This window comes from Ambystoma mexicanum, chromosome 5q (assembly GCF_040938575.1).
Source record: "Ambystoma mexicanum isolate Mex_15411 chromosome 5q, UKY_AmexF1_1, whole genome shotgun sequence".
In the NCBI taxonomy this organism is placed as follows: Eukaryota; Metazoa; Chordata; class Amphibia; order Caudata; family Ambystomatidae; genus Ambystoma; species Ambystoma mexicanum.
The window spans coordinates 918998699-919012747 of NC_090933.1; the positions used below are offsets into that span (position 1 = coordinate 918998699).

General features: G+C 44.8%; 1 protein-coding gene across 7 annotated transcripts in view; it reads left to right on the top strand.

The window, feature by feature from the left end:
* VPS13B (vacuolar protein sorting 13 homolog B) overlaps positions 1-14049 on the top strand; it is a 3421660-nt gene that overhangs the window by 3232340 nt on the left and 175271 nt on the right. For all 7 annotated transcript variants that reach the window (XM_069621427.1, XM_069621422.1, XM_069621424.1 and 4 more), the window contains 4 exons: positions 3099-3365; positions 10910-10993; positions 11158-11333; positions 13125-13295. In XM_069621427.1, the coding sequence (XP_069477528.1) occupies positions 3099-3365; positions 10910-10993; positions 11158-11333; positions 13125-13295 (698 nt within the window). The remainder of the gene's footprint in view (positions 1-3098; positions 3366-10909; positions 10994-11157; positions 11334-13124; positions 13296-14049) is intronic.

Genomic DNA, 14049 nt, shown 5'->3' on the forward strand with positions numbered 1-14049 from the left:
CTCAAGAAGCCGTCTACCAATCCTACCTGTCCAGCAAACTATCGCCCAAACTCTTGGAAAAGCTGTCCATCTCCCAATTTACTCTCCACACTGAATCTGTTGGTTGTCTCCATGACCATCAGTCTGGCTTCAGAGCTGCCAGAGGCATGGAAACTGCTCTCCTGAACACCCATGAAGATCTGCTCTCTAACCTTGATTCCAGCATTCCATCTGCCCTCATCCTCCTTGGTCTTTCCTCTGATCTTCGACACGGTCAACTAGGCCATCCTGATCAATCAACCCTGTGAGAACCTGGGCATCATGGATCAGGCACTGGAGTGGCTGACCTCCTTCCTCTCGGACCACCCCTCCGAGGTCCAACTTGGTCCCTTTCTTTCTGCCACCTTTCTCTCAACCTGTTGTGTTCCCCAGGGTTGTATCCTCTCACCCTGGTTTTTCAACCACTACTTAGCCCCTTTAACCCATCTGATCTCTACATTCTCTACATTCTCTAACTTTGTGTTATGCAGATGGCACTCACTTTTCCTTCAGGCTCCCCCTCATCCTCCTCTCCTCTCTCGCTCATTCCTGACTGTCTATCCCCGATTCAGAATCAGTGTGCCTCCAACAATCTCTGCCTTAATGCTAGTAAGATGGAGATCCTACACATTGGGACCCCTGCTTTCCCTCTCTCACTCTGGCCGTCCGCCTTGGGCCCTCTTCCTTCACCTTCCTGCAAGGCAGAAAACCTTCATCTTCGACTCCACTCTCTCTTTCTCACCTCACATATTGCACGTCACCAAGAAGTCCCACTACCAGCTGCACCGCTTCAAAGGGACTATTCCCTTTCTCACTTTCCCCCAGAAGCTCACTGTCTCCAGAGCCCTGGTTCTCTCTAGGCTGGACTACTGCAACAGCCTCTTTCTCAATCTGCCTTCTTCTACTCTCTGCAACTAATCCAGAACAGGACTGCAAGACGTGTCCATGGCCTCAAGCCCAGGGACTGTATCTCTCCAGCCCTGAAATCTCTTCACTGGCTCCCGGTGAATGCAAGGATCAAGTTCAAGACCCTTTGCATTGTCCACACGGCTTTCTGGGGCCGGAGCCCGCACTACATCCAACGCTCTCTTCCACAATACCTTCCTTCTCAAGCCCTTCGCTCATCTACCTCCAACTCTCTAAGCGTTAGATGCATCTCCAGTTAGAGCACAGGGGTAGATCTCTCTCCTCTGCAGGTGCCTCCCTCTGGCCCTTCTCAAACTTGAGCGGGACCACCTGAAGTTCCGGAAGCAACTGAAAACATTCTCTCTCTCCCTCCCCTGCCCTGACCTACCTGTCTGCTGGACCAACTGTTTGCTTGGCTACCCTCAGAGTATCACTAGGTACCAGGCTCTTTCTTGATCAGTCACCCTGTTAGTGCCTCCGGGCCTACCATACACTTAGGGGCTGTAACTGTAACCCTACAGCCCCTTGTTCTCTTTGCACTACCCAGAGCCACACTGCCCTGGCTGCACTTACTCAGAGCATTGCTGCCCTGTTTTCCTCTCCCCTCTCCCTTGCAATTCCCCCCTCCCTTTTCCCCTTGCACTTCTCGCTCTCGCACAATCTGAATGTCACAAGGCCTAGTAAGATCGCTTGTCTTGTCCTTCCTCTGCCTTCCCTCCCTTGTCTTGTCGCGCCTAGAAACACTTGTGTACAAGTGCGTTATAACGGACTTATCATATCATACCTTGAACTGGAGAAAGGTAAACTTAAGACACTTTTTCATGGAACTTTCTTGTGCTTGGGGAAGGGAGCTGAGAGGAAGCTGTGAGCTGGCCGAAGTTCAGAACTTTAGGTTGAACACTGTTTATTTTGACTTTGACATCCCTACACATTTGTTTGTTCTACATGTGGGCACAAGAATAGATTTTGGACATAGACGGCCTATTAAGTTGAACTCTTTGACTCAGACTTTCCTTAGTTTAGTTCAGGTAGGGAAATCCCACCTATGCATAGGACAAGTTAGGCCTTCAAACATCATGACATTTAAATTAATAAATATCTTTTGTTTGCCCTTTAAGTACTGTCTATGTCTTGCTTCATGGTTATATCAATTTTATTTTTTTTATTATTATTTTTATTATTATGATGCCTTCACAGTCCTCGGTGTGATGCTTTCTGCAAGGCACTTGACCACCAAGTCTCTCTACACTTGCTGGTGGCAGAAATGTGTAAGTTGGTCCTGGAACAGCGATCTCTGCGTGTTGTTATTCTCCAACGGTAATGTTTTGAAGTGTATGCTTTTGTTGCCAAAGGCTGACCTGAATGTAAATATTGTGAAGGGCTATTTGGCAACTCTCTCCATTTCTAAAAAGAGTCCTGAGCAAGGATTTTATTTTGCATTGCCCGTGGTCCTACAATTCCCTAAAGGATTTCTAGGCTTCTCCCTGAGATCTAAAATGTGTTCTTGTTCTACCATTTTCTATGGTGGTTCCTTTGAAGCCTATACCCCCTACTTGTCCCTTAAGACTTCTGTCTTTGAAGGTAGTGTTTCTCATAGCAATTACTTCAGTGAGAAGGGTCTTGGGCTTCAGGATGCCTGTAGTTCATCTACATGAATTGATTGTCGACAGCCAAAAAAGGAGTCCTCGTGTGTCCTGTTAATGGGAAGTTGAATTAAAAAGCAAAGCGTGGCAGATAAAAATCTGTGTGAGTTCTTTTGTGCAAAACTGCACTTGGTCCAGCAGTACTTGAGTATATTGTGGTGAAGGAATAAAGGGTAGACGTGTTCAGTAAAAAATAGAAATAAATGACTTCAGTTGCGTGAACAACTCAGGGGGGGCTGCAGAATGAAGAGATGAGTCTGGGGTAGAGGAGCTATAACCCAAGACAATTAACGAAAAGGTTGAACATCAGGATGTCAGCATTAAATGAAAGGGGAACTGCCTGGTTGGGAACATGTTTGCCCACAATATTACAAAGAGCCAAAAACTACAATTTGAGCAGTTAGTTACTCGTTTCAGGGTACCAATGCAAGCCCCACTGCTCCCTGCCCGTTTTATTGTAATCCGCCGTTGTGTGGCTTTCTGAAGTGAAATGTGACCCTTGCTGTGATTGTTTTTCCATCTGTCCTCTAGATCACCATTTGCGGAAGGCAGATCATCTGCAGTTACCTGTCAGAAAGCATCCAGCTAAAGGTGGTGCAACATTACATCGGGCCAGATGGACAGGCTGTCGTTCGAGAACATGTTGACTGCCTTGCAGCCAGACAGAAGCTTCCGTCCTATGTTCTGGAAAACAGCGAGCTTACAGAGCTGTGTGTCAAGTCAAAGGGAGATGATGAATGGTCAAGAGATGTCTGCCTAGAGTCCAAAGACACAGAGGAATTAAGTGTGATCATTCAGGTGTGAAGATGCATATATTTACAGGCAATGAATGCTTTTACATTCAATAGATGTATTTTGTTACCAGCGATAATTTTAATGTTTTAATAAGCGTGTTTTACAGGGGTTTTTTAAAAATATATACATTTTATTCATAAGAGCACCAGCTCATCCAACATGCCAATGTTATTTAAGATTGCAATACCACATGTGGTTTTCTGCTTTTTCTGCACTTTCAGCTGTCTTTTGGATTCTATCATTTTATTTACACATCCTCTACTATAGTGGTCTTCAAACTTGTTTGGCCTGCAACCTCCCCCACCCCCTGAGCAAAATGTGGGCAGGCTGTCCCCACCCCCAAAATGCCAAAAGGACAGGAAGTCCAAATGGCTATGAACTATTGTGCGGCGTAACAGCAATCTTCTCCCAGTAAAGTGCATGGGCTCCCCCAACTGCTCCCATCGCAGTCTCTGGGCTCCTTCTCCCCACCCCACCACAGACCCTGGGCTCTCCTCACCCTGCTTCCACCAATGTCCCTGGACTCTCCCCACCCTGCTACCACCAGTATGCCATGGCTCCCCCCATCCTGCTCCCACCACAGTCCCTATGCTCGTCCTTCCCCGCTCCCAGCACAGTATCAGGGCCAGTGGCGGCTGGTGAATGTTTTAAGTGGAGGGGCATAATTATTTCTCCCAGATATGCCACAGCAACCGAGCATAGCAAGGAACCCTAAGCCAATCAAGGGTGGTTCGGGGGAGTGCTCCCCCTGGAATATTTTTTTTATAATGTGCTAAAATGTTGCATTTTAGAGCATACTTTTAAAAAACATTGGGTAAAAAGTCAAACAGGTTTGTTTTACTGGACATCTATGATAGATGTCCAGTAAAAAGATATCCCTGTCCTCTGGGCGTCACAGCACCTCAGAAGGAGAGCTGATTTTGGCAGGTGGGTAGGGGGATTGTGCAACAAAGACGTTTTTAAAATGCATTTGTTGTACCACCACCCCTCCCCCATTCATCAAAATCAGCTCAGCAGACCAACACAAATACACACACATTCACACGGCAAGCACTCTATCATTCACAGGAGCACCCATCATCCTACACTTACTCATAACACTAGCATACACGCATCCATATACATAAACAAAAAATAAGTGAACATAAACGTACCTTCTGCCCCGGTCCGGACGTTTCCTCCCGCCGCTCCAGCTCCTGCATCATGAACATGAATCGCGAAGCAAAAGCTTCCTGGTTCCTGCACATGCGTGCAGGGTCCTGAGTGTGGGTGCTGAAATGCCCTGCTCCAGCCTGCATGGGCTGTATGTGCGAGGAGGCACAGGAGCTCCCCCTCAGACACACAGACATGCAGTTCCCCAGCCAGCATTTCCAATGAGCTATGCATGGCTGGCTAACCAAAGCGCCCTGAGCCTTGCATGGCTCATTGAGCATGTGCGGCTGGGGAATTGAACTGTCAAAAGGAAACAATGTTTCCCTTTGACAATTTAGCCAGCCCAGGAGCACTCTCTCAGCTGGAAAAAGCAGCTCAGTGAGCGCTCAGTGTTTCACTGGGCTGGCTCCTTCATAATGGGAGAGAGGGCCACTGGGTCGATGCCCCCTCGCCCATTATGGATGAGCCACACCTTCCCAAGTCTCCCCCAGTCCTGCTTTGTCTTTCCTCCCTAAAAAGAAAAAAAGATGTTTTTATGTTGTGGGCTGGGGTCTGGCGACCTCCTCGGGAATGCGGCTGTGCACCCCACATTTTGAATACCTCTGCTCTAGTAGGAGATTGTTCCATGCTTCCATTACCCATTGTCTTAAGATAAACTCTCTTAAAGTGTGCACTATTTCAGCCTCATATTTTGTGCTGTGTCTTGGGTTTTCTTTATATCAAAATATGTCTGCCCCTTCTATGACATGTCCATTCTTTTGGTATTTGGATGTGTCTAGCATACCCCTCTTCTCTTCCACCTCTTCACCCAGATATAGCTGTTGTGATTCTTAGGTATCCCACTGCAGGGTTCATTGTACAGATGGGCATTCTTTTTTCAGTTTCCTGCTGATTCTTTCTACTAATGTTCATGTGAACATATGGTCCATAGAATTGACTAGACTGTGTATTGTCATTGATGTATGTGATGTCATCACAACCTTTGTGTTTTAGATGATGTTACCACTGCTTTGTTAATAATGCAACACCATTCCTTAAGACAGAAATACTTAAACATGCACAGATGAAATTATTCCAACCCACTCCAATACTTGCAAGAAGCTAAATCTTGCAAAATATGTTTTCGTTCAAAATCCTTCTCGTGTACACTAGTCCAACCATGTTATGATCTCGATTTCTCTTCACATCAATGAAACAACTGTACAGGAAATGGAAGACTATGCCAGTGACTACCCTTCAAAACTCTCTCCAAGCAAGGACATTGTCTGAAGAACGACTATTATTTGCATGGTACTCGACCTTGGTGGCGAGTATGGAGATGTCTGAAACTTTGATTTGCCTTTTACTGCAAACAAGCTTTGTTTGCAGTAAATGGCAAATACAAGTTTCACTGTCCATGGCAGGCATTTGGTAATCCGCATTAGACCAAATATGAAGTGTGCTAAGGGTGACCTGCACCATGTTACACGCAGCACTGGTAAACAGTTTGTCACCCAGCACCATTGGTTGAACAATTGCATTTCCTTAGGGTCGAGTATGTAAACTAAGGAACTCACTTTGCAGGTCTGGGAGGATTTGTAAGAATTTGTGAGGCCTGCTTTGGTGACACTGGCATTAACATGTTGCCTATTAAATGTAACCTCCTGGTTGAAGGTACTTGAATGATTCAAACTTACAATGAGAGAGAGCACATAAAAAGTGCATTTTGGACACAGAGCTGAACCCACATAGAGGTTGTCTAACTTAGCAGCTTAGGGCTGACTCTCAATGAGACTTCTGTAAAGCAGAAAAACCAAGAGTCACAAAACATTACCCCCATTGTGATTATTAAGGAAAGATAATAATCACGTGTTCTGTAGTCCGACATTGCATAGAAAACGTCAGAGGAATACAAATGCAAGTTGTTCTGAATGAACAAACCTGAGAAATAGTACTTTAAAAGCTAAGTTCAGTGAAGGTTTTACAACTTTTCTTAAGAAGTTAAAAATCGAGTCTGTCTCATCTAGTAGGTAAGTCCGCAAAACAGCTGTTCTTCAAAGATTCAAAAGACAGCAGCTTTGAGAAGAATTGTTTCCCCTCTTACATGCAAGCATCTATCTGCACATGGGTGGCTTCCTCTCATTGTGTATGCAATAAACAGTGACTCAACTGCTCTCCATAAAGTAGATGAAAACTATGCTTGAAGCAGCAAAAACACTGAATACTTCAAGAATAGTGAGTAGTTAATCAAGTAACATCAGATTATTTTGAATTTATCAACATAATTGTATTGATAGCATCACCACAAAGCGCTGTGGTTCCTCATAGATTGAAACAAACACAAAAGTGAACCCAGTAATAAAAAAGCCAAAGTTGGATTATAAAATTCCTTCAACTTTTCAACCAATTTATTACTTCAGTATAGTTTATTGAACATACCACTTTGTTACACAAACACAAGAATACACACTCGGCAGCTTTCTATGTTGCAACGCATGCTTACACCCCTCCACCTAGGAGTGTTTCTATCTGATTCCCAATACACTCTAAGCCAGCCCACCCATCCCCAAAGGGGACATTAGAATACAAACATTTTTGGATTGCAAAACATGCCTACACCCTTCACCCCGACAGTAGACTTATCTAGTTCTAAATCGAGTCCAAACCAGCCCTCAGCATCCCAGATACAATTAGAAGTAAAGGTTACAGACACAGACTTAGCACAGAACTCATGCCACAGCCAGGTGCATATCAGAACATTTATGACTATACCTTAGGAACAGAGTAGGCTACTCACCACAAACATGTTTTTTTCTGTATAGGAGGAAATATAAACCAGCCTCATCATCTTCTCAAATTGAACATGGCCATGAACTCCACTTGGCCAGAGGACCCAGGACCATGAGCTCCGTTCCCCCAAGAGATTCTTGTAATAACAATAATAGTAGATCACAAAATCTCATAGCTGTCAAGGAAATCCCCTCCTAAACGCCCTCCTATAGTGGCTTGTGATCCATCGCTTTGATTATCTCGCACTCCATGGTTGCCAACTTCCTTCTGTCCATCAGCCAGTCCGCCACCTTCAGCATTTACAGTTCCACCAAATTAGTTTCTTCTGCTCGCCCACTACCTCCTCAATCTGTTCTTCACTTCCCCCTTAGCAACATCTTTGAATAGCTTAGTTCTCAGATCAAGGTAGCTCACAGCACCCATCACAAGTAACATCCTCTCCGTTATCTCATCACAGCCAGACATAACATTAGGACAGTTCCAGGAATTGTGTGCGTAGACCCCTCTGTCTCTTCCAAGCGTTCCAGGAGGACTCGGACCCACTTTGCCCTCAACATGCAGTGCAGGGTCCAGTGTTTTCTGTAGTCCAGCATCTGGTTTTTCAGTGAGACAGAAATGTTGATACTTACCCTTGGAATAATCCTTTGTTATTTCTGCCATGCCTCCACTGTAATCTAAACGTCCAACTCCACGTTCCAGTCATAGAAATGTTAATTGAACTGCTGCATGTTGTCAACTTCCCACAACCTGCAGATCTCAACAGACATCAGTAGTACCCCTCACATAAAAGCTGGCTATTTTAACACCTCCATGGGATGTTTCTTTGGCTCTGAGCAGCTTCCTGTCCATGCTTTGACCATGCTGCAGATTCATGGTTGAACCACAATTAATTGCATGGGAGTTTGACCTCTGAGCTCAGAGTTGTGAATCACTTCAGTCTGGCACGCATATACAGGTGGCTGAGCAGCAATACCCCCCTGATTATTCATTCATCTCACCATAGCATTGTACCCGTCATCTTTGTGTTTGGGTGGCACCAGAGTTGGGCTATAGAAAATATCCTTCTGGTGGCCCATAGCTTCTGCACAGCTCTGTGTGCCTTTTAAGATGTGTCTAGGCACAAATTCTGCCGCTTTACCCTGACACCCAGGATGGTGAGTGCTAAGTATCCAGTTGGGGACATGATAGATTCAATCTTGACCGATGCCAGTAACTTCTCATGCTCCATCGGGGAGAAAGGCCTTGCTTGAGACAATACAAGGCTGTTCTGATACGGCTAAAACATGGTAAGCCTCAACCTGCAGATTGTACGGGTGTGCAGGGTCTTCTTAGAGAAGAGCGGTTCCTTACCTCCCCAAGTTATTTTGTTACAATTGCATACAATCTACAGCACACCTTCACCAGTATCTTAACATGCAAGTTGTTTGACATTCATTAGGCATAGCAACGCAACCATTTTATCCACACCCTGTTTACCAATACCATCAATGTTATGTCTTCGCAACTGTCAATATCCACAGGGCGGCAAGGAGGAGTGCCACATTATGGTATAATGTCCTTTGTTTCTGGGAAACCGTATGCCCAAATACTTTGTGTGTTCCTTTCCCACGTCAATGCCCCAGTCCCAGTTGTCCTGTAAACCCATTTCCAACATCCCATTCATTGATGTAACATTCAGGGGAGCCGACCTAGGGGCTGCTAGGAGAACGCCAATCTAAGTTTCATTTAGCACACAGTGCTGGAAGTGCCGTTTCACTACCGAAAGAAAAACTACAGGTGATGAGTGGATGGTTTCTGCTGTTACCATGTTCAGTCTTCAGCTGCCATGGACACTCTAGATTGTATTGCACTGCTTAGTGTCTTGGTCCAGTTTATGTGCATGGTGTACGGTATTTACATGGATCCAATCCTTTCTCTCAGATAGGTGCTAGGCAGTCCGACTTGGTAATTACATCTCAGCCAACACAACCATTACCTGTGGGGTGCCTAAAGGAATGGGTCTATCGCCACAGCTGTTCAAAATCTATATTTTCTGATTGATGGGTGATTAATGGGCTCTGACAGCGGTGTCAACTGTATGCAGTTCACACTCCGATACCTCCGGGCCATTCTGGGGGGTTTCTGGGAGTAATGGGAAAGTCACAGAGAGCCTGGGTACTATGCAGCACTGGCTACAGGACAACTGGCCATTTATAGGCTGGAAATCCTGCTCCTTGGCTGCACTGGCCCAGGTAATACTTATGCGTTCAAGGCTTTGGCCATGTAACAGATTGGTTAGAAGTAGTTGTCGTGATTGCGTATTCATAACGCTCTTAAATACCCAGAGGTTTCTATGCGTGGACCCGGCGATCGTACCTGCGTTGCTTCGTGTCGTCTTGCTTCCAAAGCGAGCACGTTGCCGCTGAGCTATCCTCCCGGCAAAGTAGGCTTTGAAACATTGGGTGGATGCAACCTAAGGTCAGTGCGGCAGGTAAGGCTTTGTATCAATTATCAAGTGATGAAGCTGTGAAGGAAAAAGACCTGACAAATCAGTCACACATTTTAATAGAATTCCTCGTGCAAAGGAAACTTTGACTCTGCTATTCCAGCTTTATAATTGCAGAAATCCAGGCACTGATCACTTTTATTGAACAACGTGAAAATAAAATGCTACGATTGTGCCCAGGCTTCTTGCATTCTCATATCACATCCCACCCCTATGGCTGCAACATCCCTGCCACATACTGTGAACCTCCCCATACCTCAAATGTTACCCTAAATGACGTGTACAGCGCTCCGGTGTTTCCTGTCATGGTTTGTGTTCTATAAAAGCCCAAAGATAAAATGCAATAGAACATAGAAATTGGACTATGCATGGAAAACCCAGAGCGCTCTTCACTTTTTTTTACCATTTGATTAGGAAGGCTTTGGAACTATAGAAACTGTTAACCAAATCTGTAAATGATATAGTTAGTATAATTTTTTGTAATGTAGTTTAGAAAGTGCCGCTGAACGAAGACACATGGTCTGTGAAGTCGAGCTTGCGTAGGGATTAACGCAACAGCGGCAATGTTCAAGTGCTGGCCCCAGTGGGTGTGACAAGGGAGCCGCTGGGGATGAGCAGGCGCTCGTTCTCGATCCTCCCCGACTCTAAATATGCCAATCAGAACAATCCCTGGATTAGCCCTCACTGATATTTTTAGCAAACACTTAGCACCCGTCACCACTTAGAACTTTTCAGGTGGTAAATCAGTGACATCTGGTCGCTTTCATGTCAAGGAGCGGGCCACACGTGTTCACATTTAAAATGTTGCACGTGTTGACAAAATACAAGTCTGGGTTCTGTTTTCTCCGATGATGTAAAAGTTCTTGGGGGACTCCATGCACCCTTGATGTGTCCTCACGGTGACCCACTGGATTCAGAGCTGCGTGGCTTGCTCCGAGTCGAAAATCCACTTTGGTTTTGTTGGTTCCATATACGTTGTATTTTAAGATCACTGTATATTATATTTTTCTTTCAAAAGCGGTTTTGAAGTCTAGTTTGGTCTCTGAATTAGTTGGGTTGTCCTGAAGTCTTAATTGAATTTTATTTTTAACCATTTAAAAGGTTATGACTTACTTGACATCAGCCATCTTTCTTTCTGCAGGTTCCATCTTCAAATGGTTCGGTAATTTATGTGTGGTGCACGCGCCTGACTTTGGAGCTCAATTCGCAAGTTCAGCAGAGAATGGTGAGTGTCTTCCACGTCTTAAAAATGGCGGATGGCTCTAACTTCTCTTGTTCTGAAACAATTAGGGTCAGAATGACCGGGAAAGGGGATTTATGGAGCGTTCTTTTCCGCGAGCAGCTGGAACGAGTAAAGAATAAAGTCACTCTGTTCTTTTGTTCCACTAGATTGTGTTCAGCCCACTTTTTATCATGAGGAGCCATCTGCCTGATCCCATTATCATCCATTTGGAGAAAAGGAGTCTTGGATTGAGCGAAACGCAGTTTGTACCAGGCCAAGGAGAGGAGAAATCCTTGCAGAACATCGAGCCTGACATGACGCATCACCTGACATTTCAGGCAAGGTATGTCTGATGAGCTTGTCTGAAAGGGCGCACTCGTGTTGTATTTGAAAGTTTCATTTTTGCCACGTTCGCTTGTAAAAGGACATTGTGCCGTGTCACTGCGAAATGTTGTCCAACATTCAAGAAACCACTTGGAAGTAGTGAATGTTTATGTGCGAGGAGTCGGCTCACCACACTATAGATGCTCCACGCTTTTCTCACCACTACCCTATGAAGCAACAAGCCGCCGTCGGGACATTGGGCCTCACCTACTCCAGCCCGCTCAGACCATTCTGCTTGCTCCCGCCCATTACACAGCACACTTGTATGCCTAAACCCTTCCAATGATCAGATCATCATTTGCCGTTCCTACCGCCTCACCACTTCCACACACACTCCCATTGATTGGGTTGACCCCACCCAAATCCCCCTGGATGATGCCAACCTGAGGTCTCCGAGATGAAGACCTGCATCCAACTCATTTCTGCCAAATGGCAGGTCAAGGGTACCCTGAATCACAATAGCCCTTCCCAACCATTATGTGTTATTTGTTCCCACAGGGGTCTGAATTTAGACCTGTATCTTGCAGAGAAGTCCCCCGAGGCCTGGCCCACGCTTCACAAAACTGCACAAGCAGAACAAAAATAAGATTGGTCAAAACCTCCTCCATGACCTATCAAGAACATGCGCTCTGTTGGTTAGCATGGAGCGAGGCATGCAGGTGTGTTCAGTTCTATTGTTTTCTCCATCTGCAAGACACCAGACAGGATGACTCTGAGCCCCAGATATAGACAGTGTAGGATGAACACAGTGTGGCAGTGTCTCAATGTCAATCCTGAAGTTTAAAAGGTTATAACATGAATATTCATACACCAGCACCAATCCACCGAATATGACACACTGATGGGAAGCTAGTGACTTAACTAGCTTTTCAGCTTTTTCATACATGTAATACATATATTTTGCGATGGGGTCTCCCTGTGCCTGTTTTATGATTGGCACGGTCTTCTCAGGATAATGCGAGACAGGGCCCCCCATTAAGTGGTGACTGACTTTTTTAATGTCACTCCCTTTTTAAAATGAAAATAGTGAGGGGTCAACATTTACAACATATTTACACGATACATAATTATACCGTCATCATTGTAAGAAAAAAACAGTACTATATTTTTCCCAGGTTCCAAATTCCACGAGGATCTCTCGGTTTTTCCTATGTTTTGCTCAACTAGGATTGAGTACTTATGGCTGGCCATGCCCTACAGACGGATACAATTTAGGCCCTTTCTTTCGGTCTTGGGTGCAGTGTTAGAAATAACTTTACTTCTAAAAAATGGATCTAAACAAAGTAATATGAGCAGGATATTTACACATGCCATTCTTATTTGCTGTGGGGTGTGATTACTATAGAGCCAACAGGATTAGCCTTGACAAAGATGTGCGGGTCGTCCTTTTACCATCTAAGTGGAGCAAACGAGGGATTTGGTCCATCTACACTGGCAAGCTTTGATGCATGTGTTGCACAGTTCCAGGCAGAGAGCCCTGGAGGAAACCACGGAACCTTAGCAGGGCACAGAGGCCACTCCTTAAGAAAATAAGGTTAGCCTGCTTCAGTTTCCATCAGAGGACCATCTTCATCTTTTCCACTCTTTGGCAATCATAGAAGTTGAGGGACTTAAAAGGAAACTTTTTCCACCTGTCCTAGTGTTTCACCAGGTTTTCCAGTTCCTTTCCTGCAAACGAACCCTTCAATAAATGGTTTGGCTTTATTTTGAGTGAGTGGTATTGACATGTTCATTCTTTGGCCTTTTTTAGGGAAGAAGATGATCCTTCGGAATGTGCTGTCCCCATCTCAACAACTCTTATCAAACAGATTGCTACCACAACCCATCCCAATGGTTCTCTGACAGCCCTGGTCTCGGAGTTTTATAGAAGGGACAGCTCCCCCCCAACCGCCTGGCCCTATAACAAACAGGATTCAGACAGGTAATGATTGAGCGCCATTGCTTTCAGTGTCTGAATGGTTTTACAGAAATCTAGAAATCTATATTATACACTGAGTAGGTACTGGCTGACATCACAAGAACCAGTAGGCTAGTAGAGCTAGGAAGCTGGATTTGTGTATGCAGATTTTTAAATGTATGTGAACAAATATGCATTATTTCATTTCCTCCTGTATAAGCTCAAGGTTGATGACCCGGTTTAATATTGTTATGCAAATAAAGTTGCTTCAGTGTACAACCATTCACCTAGAAAAATGCATGTTTGCAGACACGTGACCACTGTGCATTTAGTATTTTTTATAAGATTCAATATAAATCCGTTTTATGACTGTTACATGGCATCCAGTAAAATGGTGGAATTGGATATAATGGAAGTAACAGCTGAATACTATGAAGGCCCATTCTGAAATGTATGTTACCCAATGTCCAAGCTATGACCGGGCTGTTTCCGTATATTTGTTCGAATGTGATTTTATCTAAAGAGAAGTGACCGAATTTATTTCTCCGAAAATGGTAGGTAAAGTGATATATCTATAGTGCATAATAGGCGGGTGTGGTCTAAGGGTATAAGTTAGGGTGCAGCGGTGCGGGGGCTGTCCGAGTAGAAGAGATGCCTCATCAAACTCTGGCGAAATGTGGATTGAGAAAAGTGCACGTCGAAAATCAACACTATAAATGTCTGTATTGCCTGCATCCGGACCATGATGAGGAGGGATGCAAGTTCTGTCGTGGATTTT